Source organism: Micromys minutus (genome assembly GCF_963924665.1).
Source record: "Micromys minutus genome assembly, chromosome: 1".
Lineage (NCBI taxonomy): Eukaryota > Metazoa > Chordata > Mammalia > Rodentia > Muridae > Micromys > Micromys minutus.
In genome coordinates, this window is record NC_137969.1 from 146,071,433 (window position 1) to 146,089,797 (window position 18,365).

At 44.3% G+C, this 18,365-nt stretch overlaps 1 protein-coding gene across 12 annotated transcripts in view; it reads left to right on the plus strand.

The window, feature by feature from the left end:
- SEPTIN11 (septin 11) overlaps positions 1 to 18,365 on the plus strand; it is an 85,657-nt gene that overhangs the window by 57,713 nt on the left and 9,579 nt on the right. For all 12 annotated transcript variants that reach the window (XR_013975405.1, XR_013975406.1, XM_080932191.1 and 9 more), the window contains 6 exons: positions 2,990 to 3,176; positions 4,405 to 4,566; positions 7,673 to 7,769; positions 8,635 to 8,803; positions 13,504 to 13,636; positions 15,664 to 15,851. Coding sequence is in view for 10 of the 12 variants with exons in the window: in XM_080932191.1 (XP_080788317.1) it covers positions 2,990 to 3,176; positions 4,405 to 4,566; positions 7,673 to 7,769; positions 8,635 to 8,803; positions 13,504 to 13,636; positions 15,664 to 15,851 (936 nt within the window). In the remaining 2 variants the exon portion in view is untranslated. The remainder of the gene's footprint in view (positions 1 to 2,989; positions 3,177 to 4,404; positions 4,567 to 7,672; positions 7,770 to 8,634; positions 8,804 to 13,503; positions 13,637 to 15,663; positions 15,852 to 18,365) is intronic.

An 18,365-nucleotide genomic window follows, 5' to 3' on the forward strand; every position in this document is an offset into this window, starting at 1 on the left:
AGGAAATTATGTTAAACCTGTTTTGTTCTCCCCATTTTCTATAGCCCAGGAGAAGCTTGAGTTGGCCACACACAAAGTAACAGGGGTCCTTTCTTAGCCTTGAAAGTAACAGACAGTAGTTAGTTAGGTGTAAGGCTGACTACAGAAGTGAAAGGGGTTGAGGGACATGGAACTTGTTTCTAGGATACCGAGGTATGAAGAGCTCTCTGGCCACTGGTTTCCCCAGAGGAAGCTGTTTCATTGTTTCTTTCCCGTAATGAAACTTTAGCCTAAGGAAATAGGTCTCCAAGAGAACACATCTTTTGTTTGTTTATAATGATGTAATTTCTTCTCTTTTTTTTTTTCCCCTTCTTTTTTCTTTTAGGTCCTTTTTCTTCCTCCTCATCTTAGAAACAAAAGAAAACTCAACCACTTTTCTTTTATTGATGGATATTTATTTTGCTAGTGATATTGGTAGGGGTAGTTATATTTTTTATGCATGAGGCCTCCACATATGCTAGATGGAAGAGATTTTAGGCTTGGCTTTGAAGGGGAAGGGATCTTCATGTTGAACTCAGGGTTTCTGGCACCCAGAGCCTGGGGATGACAACGAAGGCTCTTGTAAGGTTCCACAGAAGAGCAGTTGGAAATATTTGACAAACTGTTAAGTGGTGGGGACTGGAGGTAGAAAGTAGTGTGTCATTGAAGAAACGCTAAAGGAAACTCAGGATCAATGGTTTTCCAGGGAGACCACAGGGGAGGAAGAGGGTGAAGGTCTGCAGGACCTTGGAAGAAGCAGCATAGAAGGCCTAGGGCACAAAAGGAAACAGAGGACTCAAAACCCAATTCGGAAAGGGTCTCTGCCATGGCCTGCTTCTCCCAAGCATGGAGGCTCACCAGGGACAAGAGGCAAGAGAGGAAATCAGAGGAGAATAGAAACAAACTTGGACTGCCCTTAGAGGAGACAGACAGCCTGGACTCAGAAATGAGGAGGCAAGGGCACACTGGGGGTAAGAAGTTGCTGGGGAGAGCCTAAACCCCTAGCCTGCCCCAGCCTCAGGAAACCCTGAGGCTCCCCCCAGACATAATTGATGGAGCCTCCGTGGGCCTTGCACTTCCCTACAGGGTGGGGCTCATCACTAGACAAGTAGGAACTGAAAAGGGTGTGGAGTTCTTGGTTTCTCTCCCTCCTCTTTTTAAAGACTCCAGCCACAGTCTTGGATTTACTGCGGTCTGTGTTTGTGATGTTACAAACTGGCTTTGCAGTACATCCCTTGCTGGCTCATTTCTCTGTCACTGTTGCTCTCTGATTAAAAAATTCTTGGAGCCCAGGCTTGTCTGGAGCTTGTGTGGCTGAGGATGTCCTTGTACGCCTGATCTTCCTTCTCCCTACCTCCTGGTACTTAGGAGTGTGTACCAGGATCTATTCACGAGGAACTGAAGCCCAACAGAATTTTAGTGACCTGCCCAAGGCCATGGAGCTAGTTATTTAGTGATTTGGATGCTTACTTTGGGTCTCAGGCACTTTGGCCTGAATCCATGATTCTCCTACACAACTATCTCAAAATAACAAGCATGAGTTTTGTTGTGTAATTTGTGCCTATATTTCAGAATTGAGAAACAAAAGGGCATCTTAACAATTACTGCCTATTGCATTCAAATTTTGCAGTTACAATTTTAATTTTGAGACATATTCTATTTTTTTAAATACACGTAGAGCAACTGTTTATGTTCCATCAGTGAATAATGATCACATCATCAAAGGACAAGCCAGTGAGAAGTTGGTTGTTCAGTAGCTCCATGTAGGAGTGCAAGCTTGTGCGACCTGGGGTAGGAATGCCACAAGTTTGAGGCTGGTGACAGAGCAAGTTCAAGGCTAGCTACATATCAGGACTCTGTCTTAAAACACCTAAGCAAGGGGCTGGAGATAATAGCGCAGTCAACATTAACTCATACATCAAAGAGCTAAGGGTGGTGGTACAAACCTGTAATTCTTTTAGCTCTGAGGAGGCAGAGGCTGGAGGATCCTGGCTTGGTGGCCAGTCCAAAACCAGCAGGAGAATTTGTCTCAAAAAAAAAAAAAAAGGAAATGGCTCTTGAGGGGCACTGTCTAACCTCTATCCTCCATGTACAGATAGACACATACATACACACAAACACAGACATGCAGAGACACTGACTGGAAGTCCCGTTTGTCCTGGTCCATCACGCTCCCCTCCCCCTCCTATCCTAAACAATACAAAACCAGTTTACTGATTGTTTTAGTCTTGATCATGACTGTTCTCTGCCGCTTTCCTTAGGACATCTACTGCCAGCCCTTATTGTAAGGATTTGTAACTCCCTGTTAGGGCTTTCGGTTAATTTATGGTTCTGGGATCTGGGTATTCACAGACATTTATTTTCATACAACTGAACTGTTCACCAGAGAGTACTTTTCGGGGGAAGTAGTGCCTTATGTTTCTAATGGATCTGTTGTTTTCTTTGCTGCTAAAATGAAGTTCCTTTGATTGCTTTGCTTGGGGGACTGAAAGGGTTAATTCCTTTCCCCACAATAGTCACCATGCTACTTGCTTCTTAGAGGATGTGTTTCTGAGAGCTGTTGCTGATTTTCATAGCTGGTTAATAGAATCATACATAGTTATCCAAAACAGAGTTAGCTTTTACTTGAGGAGGACGTGCCAAGGACTAGGGAAAGTTCCTGGGAGCAGTGATGCCCCATTCCGAAATCACAAACTGATTTCATTCTGTGAACCAGTGCCAAACAGGCACAAGAAGCTATGGAATCACTTTACTGAGATCTGTGATCTCTTAGAGGTTCTAGCTAAAGGCCATTGTAAGCAGAGGCTGGAAGAAAGCAGTGACCGGTGTAAGTGATTGTGCTGCTCACGAGGAGAAGGGGAGTCAGGGCAGGAAAGGTAAACAACAGTATCACTTGTAATGTTTAGCCGCAAGAGCTTTGAGGCCAAAACAAATTGAAAATGTGTTTTAAAAATGTTCTTCTGCATTCCAGCTATAAGCCTATAGTGGAATACATTGATGCCCAGTTTGAGGCCTACTTGCAGGAGGAATTGAAAATTAAGCGTTCTCTCTTCAACTACCATGACACGAGGATTCACGCTTGCCTTTACTTCATTGCTCCCACGGGACATTCACTGAAGTCCCTGGATCTGGTCACCATGAAGAAGCTGGACAGCAAGGTATGGGATGCGGCCCCACCCACTTTCGCATTCTTCTCTTCTCTAAGGCATAGTTTATTTGCTGTAATGCATGTAGATGGGTTATTGTTACTGCTTTCTTTTGTCCTGGATCACAGAGCCATGGAGTTTGGCCACATAAGCACCTAAAACCCTCTTCTGGGTGTTAGGCATGAGGAGACCAAGCCAACACACGAAACCATTCTTAGTCTAAAATGGAGAGAAAAAGATAAACGGAATGTTTATTTGCCCTCTTGGAGGTGAACAAAGAGCTGGCTCTAATTTGACGTTTACAGTAGGATCTTAAACTATGAATAAAAAAAGTTATCTGTAGTCCAGCTCTCAGGAGGACACAGGAGAAGCAGGAGCTCCAAACAGCCTCAACACAGAGTATATTTGAGGTCAGTTGCATGCGACCTTCTTCTGAAAAGTTGAGCCAGCGGTGGTGTCCTTCCTACCTTGGGGCTTTGTTCCTGCATTCCCAGATGTCCTGAGTGCTTCATATTCTGGGATGTCTACCATTAAGGTAAAATTCGAAATGCACCCCTATTTTTATAACTAACACTCTGAAAATGAGTTTTTGAGCCAGGGTCTCATGGAGCCCACATCAGCCTCAGACTTACTGTGTAGAGTTGAGTGTGGCTGTGAATTCTTTATCCTCCTGACTCTCCTTAGTGCTGGGATTCTATGTGTGTGCCTCTATGCTCAAGATGAGCCTGGCTTTTTATGAGATGAAAGTGTCATTTGATAAAACCTAATTTTCAAAAGCATTAACAGTTGAGTTTGAAAATTTTTTAAACAGGTAATTTAAATTTATTTTTATTTTATTTATTTTTGGCTTCACACTTGATTCTCTCCCAAGAATTTCTAGGTCATCAAAAGAAAAAAAAAAGGGTGATGCACCATAGCCCTAATAATGCTCCGATATGACCGGCACTGTATGGGCACTCAGAAATCAAGCCCCTAAAAGGAGTGTCTGTTTATTCAAAGAGTGGATTGACTTCCTTGCTGTCACTGTTTGTCACGGAGTAAAAACACTTCCTTTAACTCTGTAAAGGGGGAGGCAGTTCAAAAGAGGAAATTACAGATGACAGTCTGTGTGGGATGTGAGGAAGTCAGGGGAGCTGAGAGGATTCTGTGCCTGAATTTCTCATCCAGGAGGACGTTTTTATTGTCTATCTCTCTCTTCTCGCTGTGGGATTGCGTGAACGTGGACACGTTTGCTTTGCAGGTGAACATCATCCCAATCATTGCGAAAGCCGACACCATCGCCAAAAATGAATTGCACAAATTCAAGAGTAAGATCATGAGTGAACTGGTTAGTAACGGTGTCCAGATCTATCAGTTCCCCACAGATGAGGAAACGGTGGCCGAGATTAACGCAACAATGAGTGTAAGTCCTCAGCCGAGTTCGGACCAGAGGGAGGCCTTCCAGAAAGCTGTGTGGTGCTAGCATTGCAGAGGGGCTGGAGAAGCCTGCACTGAGCTCATCAGTGGGACTGCCAGTCATTTGGCTAGCCTGTGCCTCAGTTTCTCTCGCTGTCAAGTGTGAAAAGTAGGCAGGATTATTTCGGCTTTCTGCCCACCCTGACTTTTATGGGAGAATCTTGTAGGAATGTGACACAAATACAGGACCTTATTCAGAGCAGCTCAGAGAACGAGCTCCTTACTCAGCACTGACAGAAATACGACTTTAATCCCAGTTCACAGCGTTTACCTAAATCTGAAGGTAAGCCAAAAAATGAGGGGATGCTGTCCACAGTAGAGAAGTCGCCATTAGGAGATAAATGAACCGCTTGCCCGCCCTTTCACTGACTTCATGACCAGGTCTTAACACGCCCAAACTGGCCTCAAACTCAAAGAATAGCCAAAGCTGGCTTTTAACTCTTGATCCTCCTGCAATCAGCCTCCTGAGTGCTCGATTGTAGGCATAAATCTCAGTGTCTGGATCAGTTGCTCCTTTTTCCAACTATAATTTATCTACCTTTTGGAAGTTTTAAGTATTTTAAAAATTAACTTTTAGTGTGCATAATAATGGTTCTCAAAAGTATATTTCACAGTACTCATATTAACCCTAACCTGTGGGAAGCCGAGGAGGCCCCGAGTTAATGTGTAAGTAGCTATTGAAATCCTGAGGGAATGTGTATTGTTTATGTGGGGATGGCACTACAAAGGCCAGTGCCTCAAATCCACAAGAACAGCATCACCGTTGACACAGGCACACACACACACACACACACACACACACACACACACACACGCGCGCACATACACATTTATGTCTAGGGTCACATACATGAGGAAGCATGGTATCCTTGGTTTCTTTCTTATCCTTCATTACCAACCATCCTGCTATATACCCCCTTCCCTTTTGATCTATTTCTTTCCCTTGACAGGACTCCCTATCAATTTTATGTCTCACATACTCATTGATTATTAAATCTAGACTTGCCAGTTGCTCCTGTTACATTGAGTAGGAACTGTTTTCTAGGTTGAAATGTCAAGTTGTCTAGAAAGATCCCTTTCTCCTTACTTTCAGGGAATGACACATGCTTTTAATCCCAGCATTTGGGAGGGAGAGGCAGGCATATGTCTGTGAATTTGCAGCAAATCTGGTCTATAAAGCCAATTTCAGGCCAGCCAAGGTTACATAGTTCTACCCTATTTGTAATGATGAGAATGGGTTTGTATGTGAATATGTGCAGGTGAGACCAGAGGCTTTGGATCTGGAGTGGTTGTGAATTGTCCCAAAGCATTAAGTGTTGGGAGCAAAACTGGTCCTCAGTAGGAAAACTCAACTGGTACTGCAGTGCCAGAGCCCCCTGAACTAGGAGATTCAGATATTGTGTGCATCACACAAAATGCCATGCCTGCAGCCTGATTAGCTTGAAAACCCTTCTCAACAATGGACAGGAAACCATAAACAGGAATTCTCAAAGCAGCTCTAAAGATCTCCTTATACCAGTGTGCTGACAGAAAGCAGTTAGCTTTCTCCCCCACACTCAGGATCTAGTCATAATGACCAGATAACCCAATGTGGAAGAGGCTGTTGTCTTGGACACCGTACCATTTCTGCTTAAGCTAAGCTGGGGTGCAGGCTCAGGCCAGTATTTTGGACGATAGTGTATTTCTGACTTGAAATTCGTGCACTGATGAGCCTATCTGAACAGTTCTGCAACTCCCTCAGCTCTATTCTCGCCTGGCATGTGCGAGGTCCCACCCCAGCACTTCAAAGCCAGGAATTTACTTCAGCTGTGTTCAGTAGAAATAAAATGAAACCCAGCAGAGTTCATTTAGCTTTCACCAATGTGATGCTTCCAGAGTAGGTCTTTGGAATCCAGTGTGTACATTTAATAACCCCAACCTCAGGTCAGATCTCGCCTTCATCAGAAACAAATGATCTTCATTTACATGTCATCAAATTATAGTCAAGAGGCAGACCCAAGTATCTGTCATTCCTAACATGCTTTAGAGGTTTTTCATCATGTAGACAGTTAGCTATGATAATTTTTCTTAAAACTCGGTTTGCCATTATAAAACTATTGTCATAAGATTTGATTTGAGCTCAAAACTGCAAAGGCCTACTAGTCAGTAAATTTAATATTTAATGGAAAGATATTTTTCCATTGCTTTTATTTTAAAATTTAAATGTGAATCAATTAAAAGTAAATGAAATTTAAAAGTGAACATCTTGATACCACATACCATATATATTATATATATATAATGTATGTATGTATAATATATATATACACAAGATTTACTTATTTTTTAATTAATTAATTAATATCCCCAATGCTGCCTCTAGTTCCCATTTCACAGATTTCCTCCTCCCATCCCTGTTTCACTTCTGAGAGGGCAGCTTTCCCCTCCCCCATTCTTCTCTGTAAGATTAGGTGCAGCCTTTCCCGGTGAGGCCAGTCATGGTGGCCCTCTGCTACATATGTGCCATTGGTCTTGGACCAGCCTCTGTTTGTTCTGAGCTACCAACCAACGATTTACTTATTTTTATTTTACGTGTGTAGACATTTTGTCTGCAAGTGTATCCATGTGTACTGTGTGCATGTGGTACCCACAGAGGCCAGAGGGGACATCATATCTTTTGGAACTGGAGTTATAGATGGTTGTGAAACACCACCATGTGGGTGCTAGGAATTGAACCTCAGTCCCCTGGAAGAGCAGCCAATGTACTTAACCACTGACCCACCTCCCCTGTCTTCCTCCATAGGCTGTGCTTTAAGTACCAGATGGATACAGTGTGTCACAGTGCCAGCTGTGACAGATGACAGGAAAGTCCAGTTCAAGTTGCTCCTTAAATCTAGCTTGCGTTTGTCCAGAATACAAGATCATGGGGAACATGATTTATGAAGGGCATCCACCAGACTGTAGTCACACCTGGCTGTCCTTACCACCTTTTTTCTTGCCTCTCTCTAATGCTGGGGCTAGAGCTCTACCTGGCGCTGTGTGATAACCCGTGTATGTCTTCTGTCACCTGACAGGTCCATCTGCCATTTGCAGTTGTTGGCAGTACTGAAGAGGTGAAGATTGGCAACAAGATGGCGAAGGCCAGGCAGTACCCTTGGGGTGTGGTGCAGGGTATGTTCTGTCTTGGGAGAAGGCCTCTCTTGTGAGTGCCTGTGATGAAGAAATGGTGGCCACCCTTCTTCCTGCCCCATGATAAGGAGGGAGGTATCAACCTGGGGCATGTGGAAATGTGATGGGCTGTCTGCCCCACGCCCCTCAACCCTACTCCACACTTCCACCCTCCCCACTCCACTTCCCGAAACATCCCACCCATGCTTAGCCACCATGGATGTGAGGAAGAAAGAAATGGTCATCGATAGGGCAGGTAGAGAGCTCTGAGCCTGAGGTGGCCGCTCAAGATGTCAGACTCTTTAGGAAATTAGTAAAAATTCATTTTAAGAGGAAAGTGTTCTTTACAAAGAGTGTGCACCCCTTTCATCAGCAAAGGGTCAGATAGCTGGGGAGAGCTTGTTTCTCTCTCATTTCTGGGAAGGTTTTTGTCCAAGGAAATGCTATTTCAGAAAGAAAAAACAAAACAAACAAACAAACAAACAAAAAAAAAAAAAAAAAAACACAAACCAGTGTGGTACTTAGGAAGAATGGTGATGTTTAAACTCTGTCCCGCTGGGTTGGGAGAGCGTGGAGAGGTAGCCATGGGTCTGACCTAGATGTTACTGCCCCTGTTGGGCCATCAGGGGAAGGGTCACAGTTTGGCAGGCAGAGTGACTGAAAGGTGAAGGAGAGATTGTGGAGCTCCTCCTGGGCATCACCTTTCTGCCACTGTCATCAGGGCTTCCATAAGAGCAGAGGGAGGAGCCAGCAGGGTCTCCTTTATGCCTTTGGGGTCTTAAGAGCTCAGGGGGGTGGTGACACCCCCTCTGGAGCTTTCCTTTGATTCTCAGTGACATCACTGCCTCTGCTTATTTTCTTCTTGTAGTTGAGAATGAAAACCACTGTGATTTTGTGAAGTTGAGGGAGATGCTGATCCGAGTGAACATGGAGGACCTGCGAGAGCAGACGCACACTCGCCACTATGAGTTGTATCGGCGCTGTAAGCTTGAGGAGATGGGCTTCAAGGACACAGACCCTGACAGCAAGCCCTTTAGGTATGAGTGTGCACAGCACACACTCGTCTCTGTCAAAAGAATTGTTGGACTGAGGCTACCTTAGTAGCTTGCTGGGGGGGGGGGGTTCATCAGGTGTTGGGATAACTACATTTCGTTGTCATCTCTGCTGGGTGATGCTGTGGATGTTGGTATTGCTGCCCACATTTACAGGGATTAGCAACCAAAGCCAAAAGTGTAAGCAGCCTGCCTAAAGTCCTGGTAGCTAAGGAAAGGTTTTTCTGAATTCTTGCCTCCTTGACCCCTGAGCCCTAGCTCATCATGTTTGAGGGGTGTCATGCCTGACCCACAGGGTGCAGCTGCTGTCTAATATTTGCCCTCATTCATTTGTCTTACCAGATTTAACTTCCTAAGGCTCTTGGCTTTTCAAGTACTTTTTCTTTACAAAGCACATGCCCTAAGGCTCTTGGCTTTTCAAGTACTTTTTCTTTGCAAAGCACATGCCCAGGTGTGTGTGTGTGTGTGTGTGTGTGTGTGTGTGTGTGTGTGTGTATGTATGTGTATGTGTGCGCAGAGGCCAGAAGAGCGTGTCAGATCCCCTGGTGCTGGAATTACAGGTGAGCCACCTGATGATTGTGCTAGGAACCAGACATGGGTCCTTTGGAAAAGCACCCAGGAGCACACCCAGCAGGCTGTCTCCAGCCCTCAGGCTCTCTTATCTCACACTGGTCCTCAACTCTGACAAAGGGTGAAGAAGGAAAAAGCTTTGGAAATGTGTTATTTCCCACATCACAGATGGACAGATATGCAAAATGTGCAAGCGAGAAAGGTAACTGTGGCTGGAGAGACCACTCAGCGGTTAAGAGCACTGGCTGTTCTTGCAGAGGACTTGGGCTTGATTCCTAGCACCTACATTGTACCTCAAGACCATCTGTAGCTTCAGTTCCATGGGATATGACATTCTCTTCTGGTTTCTTTGGTTACCATGCACACATGTGGTACATAGACATACATTCAGGCAAAACACCCATATGCATAAAAACAAAAAGCCAAAAAAAAAAAAAAAAAAAAAAACTAAACTAAACTAAAAGGCTGGGCTGGAGAGATGGTTAGAGCACTGACTGCTCTTCCAGAGGTCCTGAGTTCAATTCCCAGCAACCACATGGTGGCTCACAACCATCTGTAATGAGATCTGATGTCCTCTTCTGGTGTCTGAACATAGCTACAGTGTACTCATATACATAAAATAAATAAATAAATCTTTTAAAAAAATGGATGGGAGACCAGAAAGTTGGGACAGCAATCAGGAAGTAAAATGAACAAAAAAATTAATGAGAGAAAAATAAAGACTGGGCTCAGCACCTTAGCAATTGCTCCCCTTTGAACAAAGGTCCCCACCTCTCATGGTGGAGAAAGTTTGGGTTGAATGGAATGATCTCTCTGAGTCACTGTAGAAGGTGAGACCCAAGGTCAGGTTGCCACCTCCTGGTAGAGGAAGGGATTGTCCAGTTTGAGCCCAAGCTGGTTCCAAATAGCTATCTCAGTTGAGCCAATGTGAGGTTTGTCAGGACTCTGAGCCACAGTGCCTTTGAACAACCTGTTTTCCATCTATTTTGACTATCTCTAGGACACACTCTGAAATCTACAAGCCATAGACCTAAAGGCTGGCCAAAGAATCTGAAGCTGTCATTGCTCAGTGAAGCAATCTTCTCCCAGGTCTGAGCAGCCCTTTGGTGGAGGAGTTCTCTCTTGGGATCATGTCCTGCAGGCATGGCAGACTGCCAGCCAGATAGGGTGTGGCTCTGAAGGCAGGTGTGACAAGTCCATCTCTGCTTACAATGACTTTCCCAGATGATAGATGACCCCATAAAGCCCATTTTAGGGTTATTAAGTCTGATGAAAAAGTGTTTTGTTTGTTTTATAGAGTATTTGTTTCCACGCACAAAATGGAACAACAAAACTTTTGTGAATTCAAATGCATTGGCCAGGACCAGTGTTGAGGAACTGGCTGAGGAGCCTGAGTTCAAGTCCTGACTCTGCCACTTCCCATGTCCTTAACCCCTTGGAGTGAGATCAGGGAACAAATTAGACTTAGCAAGAGGACTTTCTTTAGTGGTTCAGATCTATCACCTATATGGTCTTGTTACAGCTATTCAGGTCTCCTCACCTCACTGGAAAGCAGCTCTGACCATAATATAAATGAATGGGCATATCTCTGCTCCAGCCAATAAAAATTTTAACAACTGAGAAGCCTACATTTGTTTGTTGGGCTGTCATCTATAAACCTTTGACTAGGTCATAGTCTGGATTCCTTGTGGGTTAGGTAATTTCTTCTCATTGTGTTGGAAACATTCCACACACCTGTGTTCTTAGAAGCTCTGGGATGCTACCTGTACCTACCATGGCTAGGAAGGGCCAGGCCAGGTGGCCTAGCTGTCTTTCATCCAAGAGAGTACCCAAGACAGACAGGGCTCCTTCCTGTTGGTTCAGGCAAGCAGACCCCTGCTGACTCTGTTGCTGGCATTTTTATTGAGGCAATTTCTACAAGCCCAGGGTAAGGCCCTGGAGAAGATACAAAGTCCACCAGGGCTTTGACAAGCTTACTACTTGGGGTGCATTGCCTTTCTGGCCTTCTGAACTATAGATGACATGATTGTGCTGGCCCCATACCCTTTCCATCTGGTCCCATTTCTACAGGTCCTAAATTTCTTCCTTTTCTCTTTTTCTTTTCTTCCTTTCCTCCTTCCTTCTTTTTTCTTTTTCTTTTTTTTTTTTTTTTTTTTTTTTTTTTTTTTTTTTTTTTTTTGATGTTGAAATGGGAAAATGTTTATACCTATACATTATTACCCAGGCCTGTATTTTTAAAAGATAGGTAGAAATAGAGTTTTTAAAAAGTAAATTCATGGCTGGTAGTAGTGGTGGTGCATGCCTTTAATCCCAGAACTCAGAAGGCAGAGGAAGGTGGATCTCTATGAGTTCAAGGCCAGCCTGGTCTACTGAGCAAGCTCCAGGCCAGCTAGGGCTGTAGTTCAGAGAAACCCTATGTAGAAAAACAAAAATTAGTAAATAAATAAGTAAATGAATGCATTGTATTCCATCAGTCACTAGGACAGGGTTTTCACCTAGAATGGAGGTAGTTCATCCTTGTGCAGCCTACTCTCAGGTGTCCCTCTGGCTGTGGGAAAGATCAGCACAGGGGCCTGATGCTGGCACACTGAGAAGTGAGACTGACATCTCTTTCTGAAGTTATTTTGAAGGTCTACTGTTGATATTCTTTTAGGTCTCACTGAGTCTGGCTCTTAAAATTGAGATCGAAACATTGCTATTCATATTAGCCAATATTAATATGTCCAACTTGTTCTTGTCTCATAAAATAAAAATAACACCTGAAACTCAAAACCCACGATTGTTTATCAGCCTGTGTCTGGGGAGGAAGAACTTATTTTTTTGTGAGCTAATGAGGTTATCAGTTCTAGAGGTGTTACCTTCCTAGCCCAGCCTAGCTGTGCAGTTCCTATGACCGTCTCGGTCAGTCCTTACTGTGTTCCGCACCACAGTTTTTACCCACTGGGTCTCTCCCTATGGACAGGTGTGAATTCTACTGCTTGGCACTTCAGGGTGCTTGGGAGTATCCATATATCCTGTAGTATGCCTGGGAGTATCCATATATTCTGTAGTGTGCCTGGGAATACCCATATATCCTGTAGTGTGCCTGGGAGTATCCATATATTCTGTAGTGTGCTGGGAATATCCATATATCCTGTAGTGTGCCTGGGAGTATCCATATATTCTGTAGTGTGCCTGGGAATACCCATATATCCTGTAGTGTGCCTGGGAGTATCCATATATTCTGTAGTGTGCTGGGAATATCCATATATCCTGTAGTGTGCCTGGGAGTATCCATATATTCTGTAGTGTGCCTGGGAATACCCAGCTGAATGGTAACATTGTACAAGTAGAGTCTACTTTGAACTTATACCAAATTTACTCTAAGGGCACATTCAGCTTTTGTAGATATTAAACTGCAAAGAGAGAAAGGAATACCCATAAAACACCAGCTACTGCTTCTTTGTAGTACATATGGGGTGTGTGTGTGTGTGTGTGTGTGTGTGTGTGTGTGTGTGTTGGGGGCATTCTTTGTGTTACTAAAGGTACCTTCTCTATAAACGTCCTTGTTCTGACTCAGATACAGTGGACTGTGACATTCAGTATGAGACTCAGGCTCTGAGCTCTGCAGAAGGAAAGAGTACAGGATTCAAAATGAAAATAAGACTCCACCCCACACCACTTGAAACTGTAACGTGGCTTGAGCCATGTCGGTTTTCTATCCTGGCTTTGGAAGGTAGCCTTCTCACTAAGTCCATGTACCCTTTGGAGGATAGAGGGAGATTAGTGAACTCCACTGCATGGCAGATGCTTTTCTCCAGTAATGCCTGCCTCGTTTGCACAGTCCTATCCTATGGAGGCAAGTGCCTGAAGCCCTGTGCAGGGAGCGGAGCCAAGGTCAGTCAGCTGCTGAGGCCAGAATTACAGCTCTGTGGACTAGTTCCTCTCACTTCACCCACGGTGCTAGGCTGGCCTGTTTGTACGGGAAACCTGGCTGGGTAGCCGCAGGCCTCCCGCTCCATCTGAGCTTTAGTGTGGTGAGCTGTAGTTGTGCTTTTTCTTTTGGAACCAGGGAAGGAGAAATGGCGTGAACAGAAATGTATGATGCTGTCTTGCTTTGTGGATTCTTTTAATAGTCTTCAGGAGACATATGAAGCAAAAAGGAATGAGTTCCTGGGAGAACTGCAGAAGAAAGAGGAGGAGATGAGACAGATGTTTGTCATGAGAGTGAAGGAGAAAGAGGCGGAGCTTAAGGAGGCAGAGAAAGAGGTGAGTGTCTGTTCTCCAGGAGCTGAAGCTGCTGCATCATCAGCACATTGCGGCTAATGAGACTTCATAGTGGCGCGTAGTTGTCCCCACCAGGCAAAGCATGCTGGCCAAGCATTCTTGTCCCCATTTAGCAGATGGTAAGCTGAGAGCCATAAAGCTGAGTGATTTTTTTTAATTTTTTAATTAATTAGTTAATTAATTAATTTTTGCAGTAGACTTTTCTAAAACCAGATCTTAGGTTTGTTACTCTGGTCATGTGGTCTTTTCAGCTCTTGAGTTTCCTCAATTTAAAAGTCTTCAAATGTGAGATTCGGCGTTCAGCCAACTAAACAGCGGAGGCATTTTGCATGATGGTCTCACCCACACCCCATGAGTGTACCCACTGCGTTCATTCCAGCATATTCCCTGCTGTGGCTCTTTCAGACTCTGCCTGGTTCCCCACCCAGGCACCCTTACTCTTAACATTGGCTTTACTACAGCACTTTCCTGTGGCTCACTCTTCAAAATAATGTTTGCATCTGGTTTTTAAAGACTGATGAGTCTTTGGGGCCGCAGAGATGGTTCAGAGGTTAAGAGCACTAACTGCTCTTCCCAAGGACGGGTCTTCAATTCCATGTGCCCACATGATGGCTGACAACCATCTGTAACTCCAGGGGATACAGTGTCCTTTTCTGACCTTCATGGGTACCAGACACAGTGGTGTCCAGACATATACATGGAGGCAAAACATAAAAACCTTAAAATAAATCATTTTAAAGAAGCACAGACCTTAGAAGCCATTTATACAAAATGCTTAAATTGGTTGCATTGCAGAGAAAAGAAAATTGAGCATTATTGGCTGACTTTGTTGTGTGGTAACTGGTTGTCCCCCCACCCTGTTCTGTTTTCGGAGTATTTTGTTGTTTGGTTCAGGAGATGAAACTGCAGCCTCGTACCTGCAGCATGGACCTACAGCTGATGTGCCCATGATTGTGATTTTCTTCTTATTTAAAGTATGTTTAGCTAAGCTTATATGTGTACGGAAAGAGAGGGAATAATATGTGTGTATGAACACTGAATTATCTAAGGTTCAGAATCAGAAATCTATTTTTGTTTCAAGGGTGCTTTGTTATTAGGGTTATGGTTAATTTTTGCCTTTTTCATGCTCTAAAAAGATTACGTCATTTAGAATTGTACGTGCATGCATGTGTGCATGCGTGCATGTGTAGGTCAGAAGGCAGCTTGCAAAAATCAATTTTCTTTCCTACCATGTAGGTTTCAGAGATCAAACTCAGGTCAGGGTTGGTAGCAAGCACCTTTACCTACTAAGCCACCTTGCTGGCCTTTATGCTTTCAAAAATAATGTGTCTTATTTCAGAGTATAGTAGTGTATGCTGTTAGTCCTGGCACTCAAGAGGTAGAGGCAGATATGAGTTTTGAGGCCAACCTGGTCTAATGAGTTCCATGATAGCCAGGGCCACAGAATCAAAATACCAATACTACTAATAACAAATCATTAAATAAGTACCTTATTGTCACTAAGTATGCTCAGGGGGTGTTAAGCCCTGATGAGCTCATGTGGCAGAACTGCTTAGGGCTCAACATCCAAACTTCCCTCCTCCATAAGCTACCCAGATACTTCAGGTTTATCTTAGTCATGGTCCTGTTGCTGTGAAGAGACACTGTAACCACAGCAACTCTTAGATAAGACAACATGTAATTGAGGGCAGGCTTACTGTTTCAGAGGTTTAGCCCATTGTCCTCATGGAGGGGGGAGCATGGCAGTAGGTAGGCATGGTGCTGGTGGAGTAGCTGAGACTTCTGCAGAGACACTTCCTTCAACAAGGCCATACCTTCTAGTCCTTTTTATGTAGTGCCACGATGACTCCCTAATGACTTAAGAATTCAAATACATGAGCCTGTGGGGACCATTGCTGTTCAAACCAGCACATGGCAAGAGCAGCCATGGGCTGCATGTTCTGATTCTGCACAGGCGCACACAGATCTTTATTCCTTTTGCCACACCTATTTTCCTTTGTTCCTTCCAGCTTCATGAGAAGTTTGACCTCCTGAAGCGGACTCACCAAGAGGAGAAGAAAAAGGTGGAAGACAAGAAGAAGGAGCTTGAGGAGGAGGTGAGCAACTTCCAGAAGAAGAAGGCGGCAGCTCAGCTCTTGCAATCCCAGGCCCAACAGTCTGGGGCCCAGCAGACCAAGAAGGACAAGGATAAGAAAAAGTAAGCAGGTGTCGCCCGCCTCCTGGGGACTGCTAACAATCTCTTCCTCTTGCATGTCTACCTTTTCCTACTTACAGACCGGAAACTGGTCCATCGCCAGAAAAATAGAAGCAAGTATTTTTCTCTATGGTGCAGGGAAGACGACAGAGGTTTTAGAGGTATTTTTTAAAGGGTACAGAGGATTAACTTATAGATGTCACTATGGTGACCAAGCGAACGGGATAGCTTCCAGAACAGCTTTGTAGCAATACTAGGAGAAGACAGATGGGTTCTCTTAGTGCCTCTGGAGGCTTTCTAGAGACTCTTGATAAAAAGCATTTTAAAACTGAAGTTGTTCACATGGGTTCTGTATTCTGCTAGGCAGTGTCCTGAATTTTATAATCCAAACAGCAGCCAGTGGCTGCTGTTTTCTTCCGGAGGATTATTGTATTGTGAAGTTCAACCAAAACGCCTACTCATTTAGCATATCCCCTAGCACCAACCCTTATGCCATCCCTTTGCCCCATAAAGAACAGTTGCCATACAGCCTTGGTTTCAAGTATCAAAAGGCTAGATGCTCTCTCTGGTCATCACTTCCTATGGCACCCAGTAGCACTTGTCTGAACTAGCGGAGAAGTGTCCTTTTGTTTGTGGTTTGGAGCTGTTCATTATCTCACCTTAAAGCAGAAGAGTCACTGTTGTGACCTTAGCTGTGGGCTTAATGAGTACGGTACCAAGGAAGCCCTTAGAAAACTTTTCTGTGGCTGCATGACCATGGGATGCCCTGGGATGCCACCCTCCTCTAAAACCTACTGAGCTAGTGTAAGGGCAACCCTGGAGCCCTCTTTCGGGTTCTTGCTCTTTGTTCTTGGAAGCTAAGGTGCTAGGAGAAAAGCTGGCAGCTAAGTAACAACAAAAATGGTTGGATTGAGGCAAGTAAGGAATTTCCTTGAGAAATGTAGCCCTTAGGATTTAGTCTCTTATATTTTTGGTTGTGAGCTTAGCCTTTAATGGCTGAGCTATCTCTCCAGCCCAGGATTGATTCTCTACACCATCCTATTTAAGACTGAGAGCTGGTAAGCCAGCCCAGTGCTGTGGTCACTTAATCCTGGCTCACATGCACGGGGATTTTTCTTAGGGCACTGTGGCTCACCTGTAGTCTCTGCACCACTGTAGTGACATTGAAAGAGTAGAAAAGCATGCTCTACACACATTGCTTTTGCAAGCTCAGAGGCAGTAGGAAACATGTCCAGAGAACAAAGGAGCAGGAAACTGGTCTAAGCAATAACAGAAGTAGTCCACATAGATTAACATGTGACTTTAATTGGGTTTGGTGTCGATCCAAGTCATCAAAGGAGTCCAGCAGCCCAAACTTAGTGGGTTAATTCCGAGAGAAACAACTGTCTTGATGATCCAGTTCAGTGCAGTTCTTTGTTGCTCTGTGTGTTGGAAAAGCTAACAGTGAGAATGGCATCTCTACATGGCAAGCCAGAGGCAAAGCCATTTGGCATTGAGTCCTGATGGAAATCCCTTATCTGGGAAAAACCACGGGGGGGGGGGGGATGAGGGAGGGAGGGTTTGTGTGAGAGAGTGTGTGTGTGTGTTTGTGTGTGTGTGTGTGTGTGAGAGAGAGAGAGAGAGAGAGAGAGAGAGAGAGAGAGAGAGAGAGAGAGACAGACAGACAGACAGACAGAGAGAGATATCTTACCCTGAAGCACTAAAGTGGGTAGAGGTAAAGAGGTGCAAGTTTTAAACTAAAAATGTTCATAAAAGACCAGCATTGTTTTAAAACAAAATTGTATACTGGATGTGCCTTTTAGCAATAAAATTCCAAGAACCGATCACTATTGTCCCTCCGTCAGAAGCCTCGGGTTAGTAGTTGCTCTGGAACAAGCGACCCTATTTTCTTCTCATCCTAGACTTTACCAATGTATAATGCTCTAAAGTTTTCATGGCATCTGTGTTAAAAATCTGTTCTAGGTTTATTTATATACTCTCATTTATTATTGATGGTGTTACACTTGGTTCACAATCATCACCAGGCTCAGCGACTGACAGCATTTTTTTTGTGTCAGTTGGTTCCTACCTTTTCCATACTTTTGCATGATGAAAGCAAGGGCTACTTGGAGGCCTCAATTGTTTCAAAAAAAAAAAAAAAAAAAAGTCACCCCTCTTATTATCAGTGGAAGGTTTTAGAGAGGACCACAGAAAGACAGTAACCAGGGCAACCAAGAAAGAGGATGGTTCTTCCTCCTAGTCATAGCTGCAGCAGGTGCAAGTGTTACCCCAAGCCTCTTAGGAGCTGGCTGTGCTGAGCAGAAGGCTCCAGAGGGATGTCTTCCATCTGCTGTGCACCCCTCAGCCAGTCTTAAACTGTTTTCCTATTCTAACAGTGCACTCCTTTTTTAACACAGGGAAGGCTCTGTCCCTCCCTCCGCTGTAAGTGGCATGAGTGTAACCTTTCCACTTACAAAGGAGAACTAACCTGGGCACTGCCATTAGCTGGATCCCATCTTCTGCCATCTCTGGCATCCA